Here is a 21,480-nt window from a genome sequence, read left to right on the forward strand (position 1 = left end):
CTAACAAACAGAAGCTGACTGCCAACTGAGAGGGACAGCAGGTCAGGCTTTTGCAATCGGGTGTCTGGAATTGATGATGGACACATGATGAGAAGGGTGGTGACTTTCCCGGCCCTGGGTGGGGTGGGGAGCTGGCAGGTCCCTTGGGCTTCTTCCTTCTCTGTCTGCCGCCCCGCCTGACTCAGTCAGTCTTGGACGCCCGGTGTCCTCACAGATGTGGGGCTGGAGCTGGGGAGTGTGCTGTTTCCTCCCTCCCTGGGCCAGCTGACAGTAAACTCCCCAGGCTCAGCATGGGGCTACATAAGCCTTTTCCAGCCTGTCTGCCCAGCCAGGTCCCTGGCCCAGCCCCTGGCTGCAGTCTGCTTACGGTCTCAACCTCCTCCCCCAGATGCTGACCCACAGAGGGCTCAGTAAATATTGGCCAAAGAGCAGCAAGCTGCTGGTTCTAATTCTCTTCCCTGCTACTGGATGCCACTATTTTGTTTTATGTTTTTGTTTTTAATTTTCCCATCCTGCCCCTCCCAGGAGCAGGAGGTTTCACTATTTCTAGGGGCCCTGCCCACAGACTTCTGCATGGTATGGAAATCTCCAGCCCTACGTGGCCTGCGGCAGTGCCAGTGCTGGAGGTTCCGGGCCTGGCAGAGAAGAGACTGCATCCTTGTAGGGTGTGCAGAGAGCAGTTAGGTGGGAGGGCAGAGGAAGCAGAAGCCGAAGAATGAACCCATTGAATACATGGGCTGTCCAGGCAAGACCACGCAAGGGCTGGTTTCCAAACTAATATTTGCTCTTTGCTTGGGTGAAGATTTCACTGTGTTCAAAGGGAGAGTGGTCTATTGGGCAGTGTTTATGGGGAAGGGGGTGGGGGACAGTGGATACTTTTTTTCAAAGCTCTTTGAGCTCAAGAGAAGTCTCCCCAGTGGTTGGAGGCTGCTGGTTTTCTAATTGCAGACCTTACAATTGACTATACAGGCGACTGTTTTCTAGTCTACTGTTTCATTGTGAGACGGACCGTGACTATCATGACTATTCTGATGAAGGATGCGTACAACACCTGGCAGACATTGGAGTCAGGTGGATTGCTTCTCTGGGCTCCAGGTTCTGGGCCATGTTGAGAAAGTGCTTCTGACCACCATGTTTTCTATACTGCTGCTCTGAGCCCCATTTGGGACACAACAGTAGGCTGAAGTGAAAGAAAGCAACCAGGTCTGGGGATGCAAATGTAGCCCCGTAGTAGGGCGCTTGCCTAGCATGTACACAACCGTGGGTTCAGTCCCCATTAGCAAAATAAAACCATTGCATGCTTCAGTGCTGATCCCCAGCTATATCCACCATCAGCATTAGGTGAACATTACATACATCTTCAGCTATATTCCTGCATAAATGAATCCAGAGAAATAGATGGAAATACTTGTATGGAAAAGTATTATCGTTTCTGTGAATACAATGAAGGAAGAAAATTGAAGAAAGTATTAAGCTTGGAAGAAATGTGTTATTCACAAGAGATAATTTCCTATCCAGTGAAGAAAATAGCTTGTGAGTCACATGTATAATTACTCGTTTTCTTCTCAACAGTATCTATTGATTCTTTGCTGTGAAACATGAGGGTATGAGAATTCTCACATTTGTTCTCATACTTTTTTCACATCCTGATTGTATTAATTGTATTATTACTCATTTTATAATAAAGACTATGTCCTGTAACCACAATCCTCATAATTAATGATTTTAGTTCTTATTTAAAAGACTTGAGTTTACCATCATGCTTTTACATAGTTTCTGTTCCTGGGCTCTTTATTTCTGTACTACTTAGCTGTGTTTCATTGTTAACACAGTTTTCTCCCTGTACTTTCTGACATCTTCCATGCTGAAGAATCTCTGTCAGTCTTTACCATATTTAGGGCTGAGAGCAGTGAAGAGTGCTCACCTGTAATCCCAGTACTCCGGGAGGCTAAGATGTAAGAGGATCACAAGTTTGAGTCCAGGCTCAAATTTAAAAAAACTTTACCAAATTTGAATTAGATTTTGGCTAATGGTAATATGTGTGGTCCATATTGTCTTCCCCTTAGAATCTTGGGGCTATTCTTAGATTATCTTGACTTGGAAGTTGCTGTTCAGAAGGTGACTATAGTCTGAATTTTCTTCCACTTTCACAATAAAGGTTTTGGGGTGAGGGGGAAAATTTCTGGCTGGAGTTATAGCTCAGTGGTACATTTGTGTGATTAGCATATCAGGTGCTATGTTCAACCCCCAGCACCCAGAAACGAAAGCAAAATCAAACCAGCAGCCAGGTGCAGAGTGTATGCCTGTAATCCCAGCACTTGGTGGGCTGAGGCAGGAGGATCACCATGAGTTCAAGGCCAGCCTGGCTACGTAGTAAGACCCTGTCTTAAAAAACCAAAACAGAAAAACAAGACACAAGCAAACCACCACCACCACCACCAAATAGTTTCTTTTGCCTATCTGAAAATATCTTACATGAGTAGCTGAGCTAGGCAATTTTCAGTCTGGAACATTTACGAAATAGAGTATATTATTTCCATCTTCAGCTTTTTCTCTTCCATTTCACAGAAATCTCATGTTATCTTGAATACATCTCCCATTCCTTGGGTCTAGTGCCTTTGCTCTGCTTTGCTGTTATCAGCCTTTTCCATCAGTGCTCTCTATGGCTATCTCAGAACTTGGCTTGGTCATCTGTTCCAAGTTCCAAATGATGCAGTTTTGTTCTCTGTCCATTATAATGTTCCAGTGATGTCTTTCAGTTCATCTTTTCATTTGCAAGCCTGCATCACCTTTTTTCTCATTTCTTTCTCTTTTTATTCAAGACCAGGTCTCACTAGGTAGTGTAGGCTGGGCTTGAACTCTCTCAAGTGTAGGTAGTAGGTAGCCTCTCTCAAGGCTGGGTAGTGTAGCCCAGGCTGGCCTCCAGTTTGCTAGGTGTGAGGGAGGGATGATGGATGGATGGGGGCATCAGACTGTGCACTGTTCTGGTTTTGTGAGTGATCCCTGTAGTGTAGGTCAGCACATTTACTTGGAAAGTGGATCCCATTTCTTTTGGAAAGGAAGGAAGAAATTATTTCCTTAGAACTGGCTACTTTCCCAGCCCCTGTAGTCCTAATTTCCCTCAAGAGCCAGCCCTTTTTTGTGGGGGAAGGATTCGACACAGGTTCTCCCTGCAGTAGTTTAGGTTGCTTTCAAATTCACTATGTAGTGCAGGTTGGCCTCGAACTCCTGATGATCCTCTTGCCTCAGCCTCCCCAGATGTGCGGCACTGCGCCCAAGTAAAGCCTTCATTCTTGCTCCCACTTTTCCCACTCCTCAGTTGAGGAGAACAAAGAATGGATGCCTCTTGGTATATTTAGGGACCTTCGGGAGAATTCTAGTTTTGTCCTCTTTTGGGTTGTCAGGGTTGGGCCAGGGGTGGGAGTGTAATGTGTTGTTCCCTTTGTGTCTTTCTTTCCCTCTGGTCTTGAAGTTAGTAACATCTGTTTATGCCTGTTTCCCTGTGTTTTGACTATTGGTGAATGTATTTGCCTCTTACATTTTCCTTACTATCAGCTTTTTGTTTTGCTTACTACCAGCAGAAGGAAAAGGCTGCCATTTCAGTTCTCCATCTTAAATCTATGTGATGTTTCAACATATTTTGTCTTAGGACATTCATAAAACTCTGGGTGTATTTCATATTAGTCTATTTTTTTTTTTTTTTTGGTTACTATTCAGAATGACTGAAGCTAAGTATTTTACAAAGAAAAAAGGTTTATTTAGCTCACAATTGTGAAAGGGTGGGGATCTGGTGAGGGTCTCATGGTGAAGAAGAGAGCCCTGGCCAAATGGAAGCTGGAGTGGAAGAGGGTCCATGAGAAGCAGTGTTTTTGAGAAAAAATGAACTATGATAAACACAATGGTAAAATGTATCTGCCCACAGAACAGGACTGTTGCTTGTAGATAAAATGCTTCTGGACCCATGGAAGCGGTGACAGCAAGTGGGATTTAGGAGGTCCTAGGATGGCAAGGAAATGTCTATGGCCCCACTGAAGGTTCTGGAGCAAGCAGCTTGGCTACTGACTTCCTATATCATTCATTCCTATATCATTCAGATCATTCATTCTCTTGCCCAAAATTGGGCCTGGTCTGCTACTTGGAGACCAACCTGATTACTAGAATCATTTCCTCATCAGATGCTGCACCAAGGGGACAGAGGCAGTGAGACCCAGCTTCTCTGTGACAAGAAGGGCCTGATCGTCTGAGCCTTTGTCATCTTCCTTCTCCTCTTATGTCCTGAAGCCCTCTGTCCCTAGCACCCCTGGCAAATGTGGACGGGCATGGCTCAGCTGCCTGGGGGACTGGAGTTGCCCAGCAGGGACTGGCATCCAGGACCCTACCCTGCCTTACCTTCCCAGCCATGGCAAGAACAGTCTGTTTTCTTCCTCTCTTCCTTCTGCCAAAGAATCTTTCATAAACCTTTTTTTTTTTTTTGGCTAAGAATAACTTACAGTTAAGAAGAAAAAAAGTCCCCACTGGCGCAGAAAACTCCCCTTCCATCTGCCAAAAGGCCTGGGTCACTTGGGTCTAAAGTGTCCTCAAGGCCACATGAGCTCAGCATCATGATTCCGACTGTACTCTCCTAGTGTTCAGGCACCCCAGAGTCTCCACGGCATGTGGATCTCATCAGAGCTGACACTATGTGGTAGCTGCCATCAAAGCAGTGTATTTCATTACACAAGAGCAGCCATGCTGGCAGGGAGTGAAGAAAAAGGTCACCTGGGAGAAGTAAAGGTGGCTCTATGGCTTGCTGCCCCTGCTCGCCCCATCTGTCTGTCTCCCTCCTCTCCTCCCTTCTTCCCTCCCCTTGCCAACCCTTCCCTCCTCTCCCCTCTCGTCTCTTCTCCTCTTCCCTCTCTCTCCTCTCCTGTTTTTCATGGTACTGGGAATTGAACCCAGGGTTTTCACACTGAGCAACATCCCTAAGACTTTTTTAGTTTTTGAGACAAGGTCTCACTGAATTGCCCCAAATTGGCCTGGAACTTGCAATCCTGCCTCGGCCTCCCAGAGTGCTGGGATTACAGGTCTACACAACCATACCTGGCTTCACTCATCTTTCTCATCGTGCAATCAGAAGTGCCTCTTCTCTAGGGCTCCAGGCTGTCCTAGCAGTCATGCAAGGGCCTCTGGGCCAGTGGACCACAAACACTTCAGCACTTGTCCCTGGGTGGACGCTCATCCACGTCACCCACAGCTGAAGAGTTTTTGTGTTTTTCAGAGCATTTTAAAGTTGCAGATAAACTTGAGGAGTAAGCTGGCAATGGGTATAGTCTTTGGTTCCATTCTGTGATCCTGCGGCAGGCACCTGGAATTCAGTGTGGCCTCTAAGGCATTCCTGCCAGCTCTTCAGGACCTGTGCACGGATAGAAATCGTCAGATCTGCTCAGAGGCTTGCAGACCTTGTGGCTGCCTGTGGCATCCAGGACGTGTTTTTATGTTGTCCAGCCCTGGCTTCACTTCATGAGAGTCTATTTTTGGCTTTGCTGGCTGCAGATGCATCTTCTAATCTCTGAACCCTCTCTGGCTTCCTTATCTCTTAGGTGAAGTTCAGTTTCCCAACTTCTTTTAAAAGAAACAATGAGTTCTAAGTGCTCGGCAAGGTCTGCCCTTGGCAAACGCCAGGCACCGTCCACCATGTGCTCGCCTCTCTTCTTTTTTAATTTCTTTGATTAGGGTAAATCCTGTATCTTTTCTTTTAGTTATAGTATTTATGGTTTTAAGAACCTATTATTTACTTTGGAAATTTTCTAACATGCACAATAGAAGTCTTAATCTCCGTCACTTATTTCAACAGTCATTTCCTCCTGCTCAGTCTTGTCCCATCTGTGCCTCCCACACACTCCTCTTCCTTTATTACCTTGAAGCAAACCCAGATGAGATAACACTTAATCCATGGTTATTTCAGTATCTCTAAAAGATAAAACCTTTATGGAATCGTAACCACACTGTTTATTTGGTGGGGATAGAACCTGCGGTCTCATACATGTTAGACGCTCAGTACCGTTAAGCTATACTCTAGACTCCTGTTTTTTTCTTCTAAGTTTAGTCAAACTTTTTTGAATTTGTTGTTTTCCTTCACTTTTCTCTAGCCCTTGCCTGCTTTCTTTGAGTGGTGCTGAGGATTGAATCCAGGGCATTGGCACTAAGCTATATCCCCAGCCCTTTTATATCTTTTATTTTGAGACAGGCTCTTACCAAGTCACTAAATTACCCAGGCTGGGATCAAACTTGCAGTCCTCCTGCCTCAGCCTCCCAGAGTGCTGGGATTACAGATGCGTGCCACCATAGCCAGCTCATCCTGTCCTCTTTAAAAGAAAAGTTTCTTAAGGCTCAGCAGAGGGAGTAGGGAAGGGCTGAAGTTGCAACTTGATGCTGACCAGATTCAGGATATTAAGGGACACCCCTGGTGCTAGGCGTGGGGGTCAGGAACAGGCGAGGCAGCTCCTTTACCCAGACTTGTGGTCCTGCAGGTGAGCCTGGTCACCATGACTCTGCCGCACCGGCCCCTCCCCAGCTGCTTCCTGCTGGCCTTGCTGGCCTGCAGCACCGCTCCCCAGGTGCCAACAGGGTCTGCGGCCCAGCTGCCCATCAGTGCTGCCTCTTTCCTGGATGACCTCATGCAGCACTATGGCAAGGGTGACAGCCTCACCCTGCCGCAACTGAAGGACCTGCTCAACCACCTGGATGTGGGAGTGGGCCGTGATAATGTCACCCAGCATACTCAGGGAGCCAGGAACCTCTCCACGGTAAGCCTTCCTGTGAGCCGGTGTCTCTCAGGTCCCTGGCTGCTGGGGCTAAGGGTGGGTGATGTGGCAGATTCTTATTATAGATCAGCATAACCGCAGTCTTTAGCAGCATCTCTGTACCTGCATGAAGCTTTGAAGCCCTCCCAAAGGGCCGCCAGGAGGTAGGGTTCTCAGCCCCCCAATCTTTTGAGGTTACACCAGGATCGCAAGGAACGTCTCGAAGCCATGGCTCCCAGCACAGCATTTCTGGTGGTGGTTACATTCCCTAAGCCCCATGCACATGTGATATGCCATTATTCTCTCTCCTAAGACAGAACACTACACATTCTCCGGGAGTTCCTGGAGGGAGCAGGACCAGCACCCAGAGAACCTCTCCAAGGCTTCTGGCAACTGCTTCTGTGCGCCTTCTTCCTATCATCTTGGCTGGTCCAAGTCTGAGGCTGTTTGTGACAGTCAAGCATAAGCCAGCCAGCAGGATTTTTATATATTTGCTTTGCTCCCTGCGCTGAGTGTTATGGGAAACAGAAACATGAGTCATATTTAAAGAGGTTGCTGTCGAGATGGGGAGCTCAGAGGTAGCTGGAATGAGGTGTTACATTCTGTGGCTGGAAAGAAACTGAGATTCAGGCTCATCCCTGGGCTATCCGAGAACTGAATCTCCTGAAGGGTTTGGCACAAGAAAGCAGGCAAGGGGACCATGCAGTGTGACTGCAGAGCCAGCTGGGTGTGGGAGATGCCTGAGTCCCCAGGCAGTGCCAGGAGGCAATACAGCCACATCCATGGGGGTTCTACAGGGGTAGCAGCAGTGTTCTGGGGTCTCTAGAGTCCATGTCTTGGCCCAGAAATTTCAGTTGTCAGCACACCCTGAGGGCTATGTTCAGAGATAGCCCCAACAAGCTCAGAGTAGATGGGGATAAAGTATAATTAAAATTACAGCATTCCCCAGGAACGGTATGTGAGAGCCACTTGCCAACGAATACCTCCCAAGGTGGCTGGGCACTTACCTCCGCTGGCCAGCCGGAACTTGCCCAGTAGCTGGCTCTGAATCTTGAGATTTTCCTTCCCGTACCTCTGCCAGCGCTCGAGGTAACTCTAGAATCTGCATTTTAACATAGCAGCTCCCTGGCGTTCAGATGAGCACCCAGATTTGGTATCCAGATGGAGCTTTTATCTTCAGCTATGCAAATGGAGCATGTTTTCCTGCAACCACTCCCTGGTCACCATGATTTGCAGTCTGGTTGTTCCTAAACCTCCCAAAGCTAGGGGAGTGGTTCAGCTGTAGAGCTCTTGCCTTGCGTGACCAAGGCCCTGGGTTTGATCTCCAGCACCACAAAAAAAACTTCTCCCAATAACCATTTACAGATGCATGTGCTTAGCACATGTAACCTCCCCAGGTGGCTGACTGCTAAGATTACTGGTGAGATTTTCACATGTAGGTGCTTCCTTAGTGGTGCATCTCTAAATTTCTTTTCTTTTTTTTTTTTTAAATCGGTACCAGGGATTGAACTCTTATGCCACTGAGCTAAATCCCCAGCCCTCTCTAGATTTCTTGAACTTTGCCATTTCCATCTTTTTATCTGTGGGAAGGATGAGAAGCAGAGACACCGTGGACTTTGCAGTTTCATGGCTCTCTCACTCATCTTGTTCCAGTGCTTTAGTTCTCGAGACCTCTTCGCTGCCCACAACTTGAGTAATGAGTCAAGGATTGGGAGGAATGAGTTCCAGGAATTCTGCCCCACCATCCTACAGCAGCTGGATTCTCAGGCCTGCTCACTCAAGAACCAAGAGAATGAGGAGAACAAGCAGACAGGGGAGGGAAAGCCGAGCTCCCTCGAAGGTGAGTAAGGAGAGGGGCAGAAGCTGGCTTGTGGATCACCCAGCAGTGTAGACACAGCCTTCCATCACAAAGGGGAAGAGTGACGGGTGCTGATTGTTACTGTGTTCACACCACTGTTTTGCTGCATTGCCAGACCCAGGTCAGCCTGGCTGGTGAGTTCTCAGAGGGCTGGACTTCAGAGTTTTCTGTTTTGTTTTTTTTTTTTTTTAGGGGCCTAGCTTTATACATAGGATCTATGCATTAAGTCAAATTCTCAGCCCCCAGCATTTTGGGGTTTTTTGTTTTGTGTGTGTGTGTGCACGTGCGCACATGCATCATGGTCTCTCTGAGTCACTCAGGTTAGTCTGGGCTTTGATTTGGGATCCTCTTGCTGCAGCCTTCCAGAGTGCTGGGGTTATAGACATGTGCCACCACACCTGGCTGCCTGCTTTTTATACTGGTGTTGTTCAACCCCAAAGGGCTCAATCTTTGAGACAAGGTCTCACTGTGTATTTCAGGCTGGTCTTGAACTTACTATGTAACCCAGACTGGCCTTGAACCCTGCCAGTCTTTCTGCCTCAACCTTGTAAAATTGCTGGGGTTATAGGTGTGCACCACCCATGCCCTGTTCTGTCTTTTTAAGACTTCACTTGGTCTCCTTTATCCTTGTCCCCTCACCCCGGTGCCTGGGCTCATGCTTGTCCCCTCATCCCACAGCCAGTGAGCTCATCTCTTTTCTACGAGCAAACACACATGACTTTGTAGGCCCCAGCTTTGACACGTGGCACTGTGTCATGTCTCATACTATCCCCACTGGCATGTTTTAACTTGTGTTTAATCCTCCATGTGGTCCTCCAGTCCCTCTGAAAGGTAAGTGACCCTGACAGCTTTTTTTGAGACTCCTCCACCTCTAAACACTAGAGACGGACCCCAGGGCTGCTGGGTACAGTCACCCTGGTCACCCCACGTTCGCAGTGGCCCAGCCTGCAGTAATGGAGGCCCTGTCTTTTCTTGTTCCTCCGCAGTGTGGGGCTTTGGTTTCCTCAGTGTCTCGATGATTAACCTGGCCTCTCTCCTGGGAGTCCTCGTCGTGCCGTGCACGGAGCGAGCATTTTTCAGCCGGGTGCTCACTTACTTCATCGCCCTGTCAATCGGAACGCTGCTCTCTAACGCGCTCTTCCAGCTCATCCCAGAGGTGCAGTAGACAGATGCGCGCCGCCGCTCTGCCCCTCGGCTGAGGTCCCCTCCCCACCACACTAAGGCACCTGGCGACCACCACCTGAAACACAAACTGACACCTGTATCAAGGGCCACTGATGACGTCTCTCTTAGGATTTCAGCCCCACCCCTTCTGTCCCCATCTCCTCGGGTACTAAGGTTGATCTGGCCTCTTGAGGACATCAGATGCAAGGTTCTTAGCATTTGTTTCCAGCTGAGGATCTCTCTCAGTCCCTCCTAGAGCTCCCGTGGCATGGTGCAGTGGATGAGCACGTGGCATGTCCTCTGTTTTGAGGGAAACCATGGAGTCTGTCTTGGGTGCCAGTGGGTTATCCATCCTGAATGCAGTGGGAGACCATTTGACAAGAACAAACAAAGTTAAAAATACAAAACAAGCCAGGTGTGGTGGGCACATGCCTGTAATCCCAGCACTCAGAGGAGCTGAGGCAGGAGGATCATGCCTTTCAGCCCAATCTGGGCAATTTAGTAACTTAGCGAGCCCTTGCCTCCACATGAACAAAAGCTGGGGGTGTAGCTCAGTGTGGAGGCCCTGAGTTCAACCCCCAGTGTTACAAAACAGAAAAAGAAATAAAAGGAGCAGGGATCCTTGGTACCTTGCATCTTGACTTTCTCCTGAGAGGACTGACTTCTTGGGACCCTTCCTTGACTGTTGTAAAATGTCTGGTAATTTTGTTTTTAATTGTCATCACTGAGGAGCTATAAAATAAAGCCCAAGTTGACAGCCTGCCCACACTGCCCTCTAGGGCAGGGATGCTGCTGTTGGGGGAGAGAGGATAGCATGGGGTCATCTCAGGAGTAATGGAGCTGCCTTACATAAAGAGCCCATGTCAGCAGCTTCCCAGCTCTTCCCAACTGCAAGATTGACCCAGAAAAGGTGCCATGTGGGGATTCATGCCTGGCCTAGCCTGGCCTTCCTTCATAATGAGAGAAGCAGTGATTTAAGGGTAACTACACGCTCTCATGTCAAAATTCCACATGGATCTAGCAGGCACTTCCCAGGGGAGGCCTCATCTTGGGCTATGTTTTCAGCTTCAGAAATTGAATTTGTAATTTTTCAAAGATCTGCAGTGAGATGCCTCCTTGCCTCTGAATGAAAATCCCTGTGTCTTGTCCTGGCTCAGGTCTGGACTCTCAGCCTGGAGTGTATCCCACAAGGAAATGCCAGAGGACTTGTTTTATGATGGGGTGACCTTGGAACTCCCTCTTTTATACTTGGGCCCCTCTTACAGCAAACTGAAACACAAAAACAACTGAAGTTCGGAAATGACTCAACATCAGGTCTTGTTCTCTGCACATCTGGCTTTGTTGTGTTCTGCACTGACCACGCCACCTACCAGTCGTGTCATCTGCTCCTGTGACACAGACTGGATGCAGAAGCAAACTGGGCAGCAGGATGAACAGTCTCTCTCCGTTTGCTTTTGTGTCTTATGAAAGAGAACACTTGGACCTGAAGTCTGTGATGGGCCTGGGCAATTCTCAGATGTGTGATGAGGGCATCCCATCCTGCCTTCCAGTCATACCAGCTGGCAGGTGTGACTCAGGCCACCCAATGCAACAGGGGCAGTAGTCACGGGGTTCCAAGGCCACCCTAATTTCCTCCTCGTTTCTCTTGAACTGATTGAAGAAAATTTTATCGAATTTGAATCACTAACAAATTTTCTATTTTTCTCTCCCTTCCTATTTGCACTTTCCCTGTTGCCCCCACCTTCCTCTCCACCTTCCTCCCCTAAATGGTGGTTGCCCCCTCCTTGTCCTGGGTGGGCTGGCAGTGTGGGGATACGGTATCCTCTGTGTCACCGTCATCTCCCTCTGCTCCCTCATGGGGGCCAGCGTGGTGCCCTTTATGAAGAAGATCTTTTACAAGAGGCTGCTGCTCTACTTCATAGCTCTGGCGATTGGAACCCTCTACTCCAACGCCCTCTTCCAGCTCATCCCCGAGGTATGGCAAGCCAGAACGCTGGCCCCCAGAGCAGTGCGTCTGCTGGGGACTGCAGCCAGTGGGAAGACCCTCTGTTCACTGGTGGGCACAGGGAGGAGTATCCAGGGTCTTTCGTGGTGAAAAGCAAAACTAGGAGTCAGGCAAGAGCTAGGCAAAGGTGCACAGCGTATGTTTGAGAGCCAGCACAAGTCCTAGCTCCCCGTCTCCAGGTTCTGCAGCATGGGGTGAGCTCCCCACTATGCTGCTTATGTTTCCTCATGTGAAATGGGAGAGACAGTAGAGTCACCCTCAGATTACCCAGGGAGTTGATGTTTGTAAAGTGCCTGGTGTCAGGAAAGTGCTGAAGGTGTTGAGTGAAAAGAATAGGGTAGCAAGATCATTTTCTAGATCTCAACAGTGCAGACAAGTATGAACACACTGCCAGAGTGCATGGGTCTCAGTATGGAGTTTAAAGGCCAAGGCAACCTGGACAGAACAGTCTGGGCTTGCACACAGCAGTCACACCCTTGCCCCTTGCCCAGGTCCTTGAGAAAATATTCTGCAAAAGAGAGGGAGCTCAGTGTCTGAGGTTTGGCCATCAGCCCCAGAGACGCCCCATCTGATTGGGTGCAGGGTCATGGGTAGACCCGTTAATTATAATAAACATCAGACAGATCACCACCATAGGTGGCCTGGCAGGCCCAGGCAAAGCAGAAACATTGGTATTTTCCACAGTGCTATTTTGTGTTCTTGTTGAATCAACACCACTAAGTGCTGTTTTGCCCGCTGCACTCTGACTTGCAGGAAGGAGAGCTGCCTCCCAAGGCCTGGCCTCCACGTCCCTTGCCTCCCACGCAAGCCAGACAGTCGGGTGCCACCGTTCTTTCAGGCTTTGTGTGCAGCGGTGGTAGTTGCCCCTTTGCAAATCACTCTTCCCTACGAAGACTCAGCTTTCCCAAAAGTTACCCTGAGCTGACCTGAGCATATTGCTTCCACACTAGAATCTGGCCACTATGTAGGTCTCTTAGAAGAACAACCCTGGAGGGACATGATTCAATTTGGTCCCTTTAAAAATCAAAGGATAAACTCACATTTTAAGCGGCCTAGAGTTCCCTGGGTTAGAATCAACTTTTACTAGTATCCCATTCTGGAGGGCTGGAGTGTATTCAAAGCCTGTTTCCATAAATCAAGAGCCAGACCTAGAATAGACTTCTCCTGGTCTCTCACCCTGTCTTCTTCCCAATGGATTTGCCCCTTCCTTAATAAGGGAAGTTTTCCACACCCTCTCCCAGTGTTTTATTTTTAAATAAAGATATGTGGTCTTACTATGTTATCCAAGCTGACTTCAAGCAGTTCTCCTTCCTCAGCCTCCCAAAGTAGCTGGCATTGCAGATAGACATCATCACACCAGTTTCAGAACCACCCAGATTGACGCACACAGGGACGCAGCCCGCTTCCTCGGCCTTGTGGTCCCTGTGAGGTCTGTGGTCAGGAAGATGCTGCAATTCTTTCTGTTTAACTGAGGGATGGATTTCCCTTTTTAGAAAGCATAATTATACCACTTCCCATTATGTTTACAGAAAGAAAAGCCAGGGACTGCTAGATAAGATGCAAATAAAAAGTCCTTTCCTTAAGTGTGGAATTCACCCTCAGGGTGCTTCTGTAGCTTAGCGCTGAAAGAAATCAAATTAAGTCCTCATTAAAAGCAGGGAGCCATATCCGCAGCTGTTCTTCCAAGTTTAAAGTCCTAAATATGGTGTGTGTTTTGCGTCAGAAGAGAAGCACACCGGGTCCCTGCCAGGAGCAGTGATATCACATCCGGGAGCATCAGGAGTAGATTGTGCTGACGAGAGTTCGGGCAGGCAGCAGTTACTCAAAGACACTGCTTTGTTGGAGTCAAGGAAGTTGTTGAGAGATGAGAGGGAACTAGTGAAAGTTTTTATTTTCTTAACTCATTTTATTTTCATGGGTCCACAGGCTTTTGGTTTCAACCCTCAGGAAGATAATTATGTCTCCAAGTCTGCAGTGGTGTTTGGGGGCTTCTACCTTTTCTTTTTCACAGAGAAGATCTTGAAGATGCTTCTTAAGCCGAAAAACAAGGTGAGACCCCATTGTAACAATTACTAAGTAAGGAAAATTCTAGGGAGGCACCATGTCAAAAAATGTCAACATGTCTGCTCTCAGTGTTGCATCACCAATGGAGATGAGGGGACACAGGTGTCATGAGGAGGTCATTACATTTCAGATTGTAAGGATGTTAGCTGATTCTGGAACCTAAATCTGGCCAATGAGCCTTTAATCAGCAGCTGAGTCTGTCCCCTTTGCTTTGTCCTGAATGGTCTCCCATGTATACCCTCAGATCTTCTTACATCCACTAGGGAAGGGCTTGGGAGCAGGTAGTCACTGAGTATGAGACATGGTGGCAGAGACTGGGACTGACCACCACAGTGTGGTCCCAGAGAGATGCCCTCAGACCTGGACCTATGCTTGTGCCCTGCACAGCTGCTGAATGGGATGCAAGTGGTCATTGCCTAGGCCCTCCAGACTCTGCAGAACCACCTCGCTTCAGTGAGGGTTCCTCAGGGGCCGCTTCAGTTCCTAACACCTGGTCCTTCCCACATGCTTGGCACTGCTGTACATGCACCTTGTCCACATTTCAGTGTGACCTGCTCTGGGGTTTTTGTTGTGCAGCAGTGAGGTCTCCCCAAGGCTGGAACTCTCATTGGGCTGGTGATTTTGGTTAGTGTTACCCTGACCTTTCCCTGTCACCCTTCCAGCGCCATCACGGACATAACCATTTTACTTCAGAGACACTTTCTTCCAAGAAGGACCAGGAAGAGGGCGTAACAGAGAAGCTGCAGAACGGGGACCTGGACCACATGATTCCTCAGGCCTGCAGCGGCGATCTGGATAGCAGGGCCCCCAGCGTGGAAGAGAAGGTCATTGTGGGCTCACTATCGGTGCAGGTCAGCAGTCGCCACTGCCTGGGGAGCCTGGGCCACCTTGCAAGGCACATGGTCCACCCCATACCCTCTGTGTACTTTCTTATAGGACCTGCAGGCTTCACAGAGTGCCTGCTACTGGCTGAAAGGTGTGCGCTACTCTGACATCGGCACCCTGGCCTGGATGATCACCCTGAGTGATGGCCTGCACAATTTCATCGATGGCCTGGCCATCGGTGCCTCCTTCACTGTGTCTGTTTTCCAAGGCATCAGCACCTCGGTGGCCATCCTCTGCGAGGAGTTCCCGCATGAGCTGGGTGAGCTCACAGCCCCCACATATCCACACGGCCTGCCCCTGGTCCTGTGGTTAAAGGAGAAGCAGGTGAAGAGGACTTAGCTACTTGCTAAGTACTCAGTAAACGGGATAACGCAAAGCCTATTCATCTTCCAGGGCGGGGATGGATGAGAGTGAAGTAGCTGAGCCAGGACTTAGGAGATACTTAGCTTTATTATAGCAGAGTGTAAAAAAGCCAGAACTCTGGGAGCTCAGATCTTACCATTTGCCATTTTTTGGCTTGTAAGTCTGGCCAAATTTCCTACCTTCTCTTCCTCTAAGTTTCATTCCCTGAAAGTATCTTTTATTTCAGTTGCAAGCAAGGGAGCTTCTTTTATTTAGTTCCCTATCAGAAGACAAAAGGATAGAAGGCCACTGCTAGCTGGTCATCTGCTTTCAGAGTCCCGTGGCTTATTCCAGCCTGTGGGCTGGGAGGAAGCAGCCAGCATGGCAGATGGAGATGCTGTCTAAAGAGGAAGCTAGAGAAGGGGCCCGGAAGTCATCCTGTCAATGTTGAATCTGGGGCATCCTGATTTTTACTGTGGTGTAAGCAGTATGTCTTCTGACTAAACATGCTTTCCGCTGTGTCCCTCCAGGCGACTTCGTCATCCTGCTCAATGCCGGAATGAGTATCCAGCAGGCCCTCTTCTTCAACTTTCTCTCTGCCTGCTGCTGCTACGTGGGCCTGGCCTTTGGCATCGTGGCAGGCAGCCACTTCTCCCCTAACTGGATTTTTGCTCTGGCTGGAGGAATGTTCCTGTATATTTCTCTAGCTGATATGGTAAGTTGACCAGCATTTATGCCAGCAGGCAAAGCTAAGCGGGTTATTAAAATCATGGACAGGACAGCTAAGGGGATGTTAGTTTTTGTTTTTTCTCCTTTTCTTTTTTGAGACAAGTCTTGCTAAGTCCTTGAGGTGCTGAACATGGGTTTGAACTTGGAATCTTCCTTTTTCTGCCCTCCTCAGTGTTGGGGTTACTTGTAGGTGCCCCTGTGTGCAGCAGTTAATTTGGCTTATTAAGATTTTTATTGAAGCATCTCTCACATACCTCATCTCTTGTCTGTTTTAGATGTACCTCTTTAAGGAGGCATTAGTCTTAGGGTTTTGTTTGCAGGTTCCTTTTTTTGCTGTTTTGGGACAGCGCTTGGCTAAATTGCCCAGACTGCTCTGGAACTGTGACCCTCTCACCTCAGCATCCTGTGGAGCTGGGGTTACAAACACACACCACATGCCTGGCTGGGACATTAGACTTTCAAGGGCAAAAATATATTTCTGTTTGCATGTGTCATTAAAGAAAGCGATGATACCACCCATTCTAGGGTCTATACTTAAACACGATAGAATAGGTAAACAGCAATGAATAAAGAAGGAAGGAAAGAAAGAAAATTACCCATAATTTTTCTGCCCCAGAATAACAATAACAGTACCTTGTTTCCTTTTTTATTGCAAAGAATATTGTGTGTTTTTAATGAACTATAATCACATTGAATATGCAATTTTATGTTCTGATTAATTTTTCCTAATATACCAGATATTTTTCCATCTTGCATACTTTTTGCAAATATCCTCTCAAATGATACTACTAATTGATCAGCTGTTATACATTAGTTTCAAAGCTAAAATTGCTAGTTTTAGATTTTTCCTTTTCCTTTTCTTTTCTTTCTGTTTTTTTTTAGATCAGGTCTGATTATGTAACCAAGCCAACCATGAACTTCATTATCATGATCCTTCTGTCTCAGCCTTTTTAGTGCTGGGATTACAGGCATGCACTACACACTGGCTCTGGTTTTAGGATTTTAACAACTTTTCAAAAGGGCTTAACCTCTGTTAACAGCAAGCAGTAACTGAAACTGTATACTACTTTGTGCTGCTACCATTGATATGAACTACCTAAGGATTTTGAATTTTCAACCTGTCTGGCAGCACTTTTTGTATAACTTAGAAGGTTGACTGCTTTCCTTGATCATTGGCATGATGTGGGCTTTGGTCTGAATTATTTTTCCTTATACAGCATATCCTCATATATAGCCGGGCATGGTGGCACACACTTGTAAGCCCAGTAGGAAGATCACTATGAATTTGAGGTCAGCCTGGGCTACAAAGTGAGTCCAAGGCCAGCCTCAACTATATGGCAAGACCTTGTCTAAATAAAATAAAGTATATATCCTCTCTATTCTGTATACAGAAAACGCTTTGTTATGTATATTGATTTGTCAGTTCTGCATATTCACTGGATATTCTGAGACAGGGTCTCGCGGTGTCAAGCTTTGTTCTCAGCATCAGTCCATGCTGTCAGTGTCAGCACTTGCCTCGCTGGCTTCGTAGCACAGGCTTTGAATCCCAGCCGCCTGCATCTCCCTTCCCTATCCCCCAGCACACTTGCTTAGTTTCCCGAGGAGGGAACAATAATGTCTGGTAGTGAAAAGATCTTTTCAAGTGTGTTAGAGTTCAGCCAGCATCTAAACATTGCCAGGGCCTGCAGTTGCCCAGTACTTTGTTCGCCTGGGGCTGCCCCCGAGAAAGGTGTTGTGCCTAGGTTGTGGTTCCCACGAGTGTGGCTTTCCTCCTCCGCCACTTGCATGGTTGCACCGCGTGCTCACTGAACTGCCTGGCTCGCTCTTCTCTCCCTCTCCAGTTCCCTGAGATGAATGAGGTCTCCCAGGAGCATGACAGGAACGGCAGCATGCTGGTGTCCTTCGTCATCCAGAACCTGGGCCTCCTGACTGGCTTTACCATCATGCTGCTCCTCACCATGTACTCGGGGCAGATCCAGATCGGGTAGGGCCCTGCAGGGCCACTCACATCACAAGGCAGGCACTGAGCTGCCCGTCCCTGCCTGGGACCCGCCATGCACGTCGCACACGGAAAGGGCAGCTGTGAACTGCTGTGGACTGTCACCCACGTTTGGGTGTCGGCTGTGTCCCAGAAAGCCAGCTGCACGGTTGCCACTCTCTAGGTAGTGCCTCGCCCCTCTCCTTGCCCCTTCCTCACAGTCATGCCAGAACCCAAGTGTCACACATAGGACAAGCCTCTCCCTTTGCTCTCTGGTTACTCGGATCTCTCTTGGAAGCAGCATCATGAGATTTGGCATCTTGGACCCTGCAGTGTAAAAGCAGAGCAGCTGTCAGAGCCCGGATAGAAATATCAACAGGGGAATCCACCCTGGGGGACCCACAAATGCAAATTGCATCCTGGACCTCAAGCTGCCTCTTTTAAAAGTTTGGGGTCTCCTGCTCTTCAGAGAAAGGGCAGGGCACAGGCATCTCTCCCACCTATTTTTAAAATCTGTTCAGTTCCTATTAATTCAGAGAACTGAAACTCAGAACAGGCTAATAGGGCAGGCAAGGCAGGGACCATCCTGATCGACAGGGGAAGTAGAACCAGTGATGTGGGACCAGTCTGGGTGCTCACTTATTCCCTCTGGGATGCTGGATGCAGTTCTTGTCCAGCCCTGCTGTCTTCTGGCTGTCTGGCTGGGCCAGAGTTGTGGGCAGCTGCCCAGGCCTCTTTTTTCACATTAATACTGACAGTGGGGAGGGGCAGGAGCCCTGCAAGAAAATAATTGGGTTAGCTATGATTCCCAGCTCCCTTCTTCTAAGAGATTTTTTAGCTGCCTCTCTAGAAGCACATTTTGAGCACATTTCAGATGTTTATGTGGCAGCATGGTGGCACACACCCATAATCCCAATACTAGGAAAGTTGAGGCAGGAGGATTGCTTCGAGTTTGAGCTAGCCAGAGATGCATAGTGAGTTCAAGGCCAGCCTGAACTATATAGCAAGACTCTGTTGCAAAAAACAAAAACAACAAAATAAAATGTTCGTATTAGAGGGGAGACTGCATGGATTCACTGCCCCAGTCGAGACTTCTGCCACAGACTGGCAAGCCAACTTGTAGAGTACAAGAGCAGTTGTTTATGCTCTATGTAGTGACAAGGGAAATCGGCAATGAACGGGTGCAGACCACGCTGAGGACCTGCTGATGGCATAAACACAAGTGTGAGCACAAGGGGCTCTGGACTGTGAGGTCAGAACCTCACATCTTGGCCCTGGGGTGCTGCAGACGTCACTGTCTAGGTGACATGTCCCAGCTCACCCCAGTGTGAATTGCTCTAGACCTCCGAAAGTGGACTGTGTGCTTGTCTCTAACACTACAGGCCAGCCTTGGGCACTGTGGAGCTGCTGCCTCAGAACTCTGGCTTCAAGGGGAGTTGATCTCCAGATTCACTAGGTGAATGATTTATTATTATCATATTGATAATGCGAGACTCTTTAGCCACTTTGGGGAGCCAGTCTCCCCAGAAGCCTTTCTTAGTGGTGCCCACAGTCGCAGCCGAGGGGCCATGTTTGTTTGCAGGATAGACAGGAGCACGGGTTCACTACCAGTGCCTGATCTTCTCTGTTCTTAGGCAGTTTGGAAGACTGTCCACTCTTAACAATTCCAAGCAGCATCTGTTTCATTTTTTCTTCTTGGGAAACAGTCTTCAAACCAGGAGAGCAGCTAAGGGTCCCTCCTGATCTTGCTTCCTGACTTGGGTGGAACTGAGACCAGACTGACGGAGGAGAAAATTCAGCCACCAGGATTCTAGATTGAGTGTCAGGACCTGGTAGAGTTAGGGTCCAGTTTTACCAAAGAACCAAGTCCGTAAATGTCAGAATCTGATCATCATCTCTGTTGGTATTGTTTTAAAATGCTTCTTTGTCTGTTCTGTTTTATAATTCCCAAATTGCTTTTAGGATCTAGGAGAAAATGGCACAATTTCAGACTCTGAGGTGGGTGTAACTCAGTGGTAGCATGTTTGCCTAGCATATGCAAGGCCCTAGGTTCCATCTTTAGCACTACAAAATCAAAAAAGAGAAAAAGGAAAGTTGACTCTGAAAGGTTTTGTCTTACTTAACTCACCTTAATGTATTTATTGTTTAATTTTAGTATTCCCTACATAGATGCTATCATTCCTTTAAAAGTACCCTTTGTCACTGGGTGTGATAGCACACAGCTGTAATCTCAGCTCTCTGGGAGGCTAAGGCAAGGAGATCACAAGTTTGATCCCGGTCTGGGCAATTTAGCAGGATCCTATCTCAAAATGAACATAAATAAACTAATAAATAAAAGAGCTGGGGATATAGCTTAGTGCTTAGGGTTCAATTCTCAGTGCTACCAAAAAAATTTTTTTCTGGAGTAAAATACTGAATTAGGGCCTGGGGATTTAGCTCAGCGGCATAAGCGCCTGCCTTGCAAGCAGACAGTTGGGAGTTCGATCCCCGGTACCGATAAAAAGGAAAAAGACCAAAAAAAAAAAAAAACAAAAACTGAATTGGAGTTAATTCATTTCTAAATTTAAGAGACGAAGTTAGAGCCAGGCATGGTAGCATACACCTGTAATCCCAGCATTTGGGAGACAGAGGAAGGAGGGTCTCTGTGAGTTAAGGACCAGCCTGGGCTACAAAGTGAATCCAAGGCCCGAACTGCACAGTGAAACCCTGTCTCGAAAGAAAGAAACTTAGAAACCTAATCTTGAATAAATTAAATAGCAATCATATGAACTAGTGTTCTTTAAAGGCATTGGTACAGGGTCAGCCCCAGTTGGAATTTAGGAGGGAGGGGACTGACTACATTGCATCTGCAACAGCTTTGCCTCCTGGGTTGACGTTTAAGAACTGAATTTGTGCCGGAGGTTTAGCTCGGCAGCACAAGCGCCTGCCTGGCAAGCGAAAGGTCATCAGTTTGATCCCTGGTACAAAAAAAAAGTTGAATTTGCTATTGTACACATAGTAGAAGTCTGCATTGTGGTGAGTTTGGGGAGCACCTTCTGCCTCGCTCCAGAAAGAATGTCAGCAGAGAAATACATGTCATACACAGGAGCCAGAAGCCAGGAACATGGTTCTGCTGCCTCGCACCTTCCTGTCTGTCCTTGTCACCAAAGGTGTTCTGTGTGTAGTATCAACTAGGGGCCATTTCTAGTCGTCCTTCACCCTGGGCTTCAAAAATACTTCTATGCTAGGTGGACACCCGTAATCCCAGCACTTTGGGAGACTGAGGCAGGAGGCTTGCAAGTTCAAGCCTATACTGGACAACTTAGCAAGACTCTGCCTTAACATAAAAGGGGCTGGGGATGCAACACTGGTAGAGCACCCCTGGGTTTAATCCCCAGTACTACCAAAAATAAAATTCTCTGTTTGGGTAGCCTGATATCTATTTTTAAATTCTTTTCCAAAGAGATGGTAGTGTGCTGGAATTCTGCTTTATAAGAAAAAAATCTGATTTTGCAAAAGAGAGAGGTTTGTTTTTATTCATATTTCCCTTTACAGTTCTGCAGTTCCATCACAGTATTATTTTAAATAACTCAGGTGTTATGCGAAGAGTTAGAAAGAAGATAACTTATGTGGACTGTAAATGTTTTATTTGTAAGATTCTATAAATAAAGCTATATTCTGTAATTATTGAGAA

General features: G+C 47.6%; 1 protein-coding gene across 4 annotated transcripts in view; it reads left to right on the plus strand.

Annotated features, from left to right (window-relative positions):
* Slc39a14 (solute carrier family 39 member 14) overlaps positions 1 to 21,480 on the plus strand; it is a 39,853-nt gene extending 18,373 nt beyond the window's left edge. For 2 of the 4 annotated variants that reach the window (XM_005008109.3, XM_003479655.4), the window contains 8 exons: positions 6,510 to 6,785; positions 8,436 to 8,622; positions 11,610 to 11,779; positions 13,736 to 13,858; positions 14,536 to 14,724; positions 14,810 to 15,017; positions 15,631 to 15,815; positions 17,671 to 21,480. In XM_005008109.3, the coding sequence (XP_005008166.1) occupies positions 6,525 to 6,785; positions 8,436 to 8,622; positions 11,610 to 11,779; positions 13,736 to 13,858; positions 14,536 to 14,724; positions 14,810 to 15,017; positions 15,631 to 15,815; positions 17,671 to 17,817 (1,470 nt within the window). In that variant the 5' untranslated portion in view covers positions 6,510 to 6,524 and the 3' untranslated portion in view covers positions 17,818 to 21,480. Of the gene's footprint in view, positions 1 to 6,509; positions 6,786 to 8,435; positions 8,623 to 9,626; positions 9,797 to 11,609; positions 11,780 to 13,735; positions 13,859 to 14,535; positions 14,725 to 14,809; positions 15,018 to 15,630; positions 15,816 to 16,711; positions 17,225 to 17,670 lie in introns of those variants that run through there. The other 2 variants (XM_013143526.2, XM_013143528.3) reach the window with 2 other exon arrangements.

This window comes from Cavia porcellus, unplaced genomic scaffold, assembly GCF_034190915.1.
Source record: "Cavia porcellus strain 051 isolate PalLab524CR breed Dunkin Hartley unplaced genomic scaffold, mCavPor4.1 scaffold_24, whole genome shotgun sequence".
NCBI classification, from domain to species: domain Eukaryota; kingdom Metazoa; phylum Chordata; class Mammalia; order Rodentia; family Caviidae; genus Cavia; species Cavia porcellus.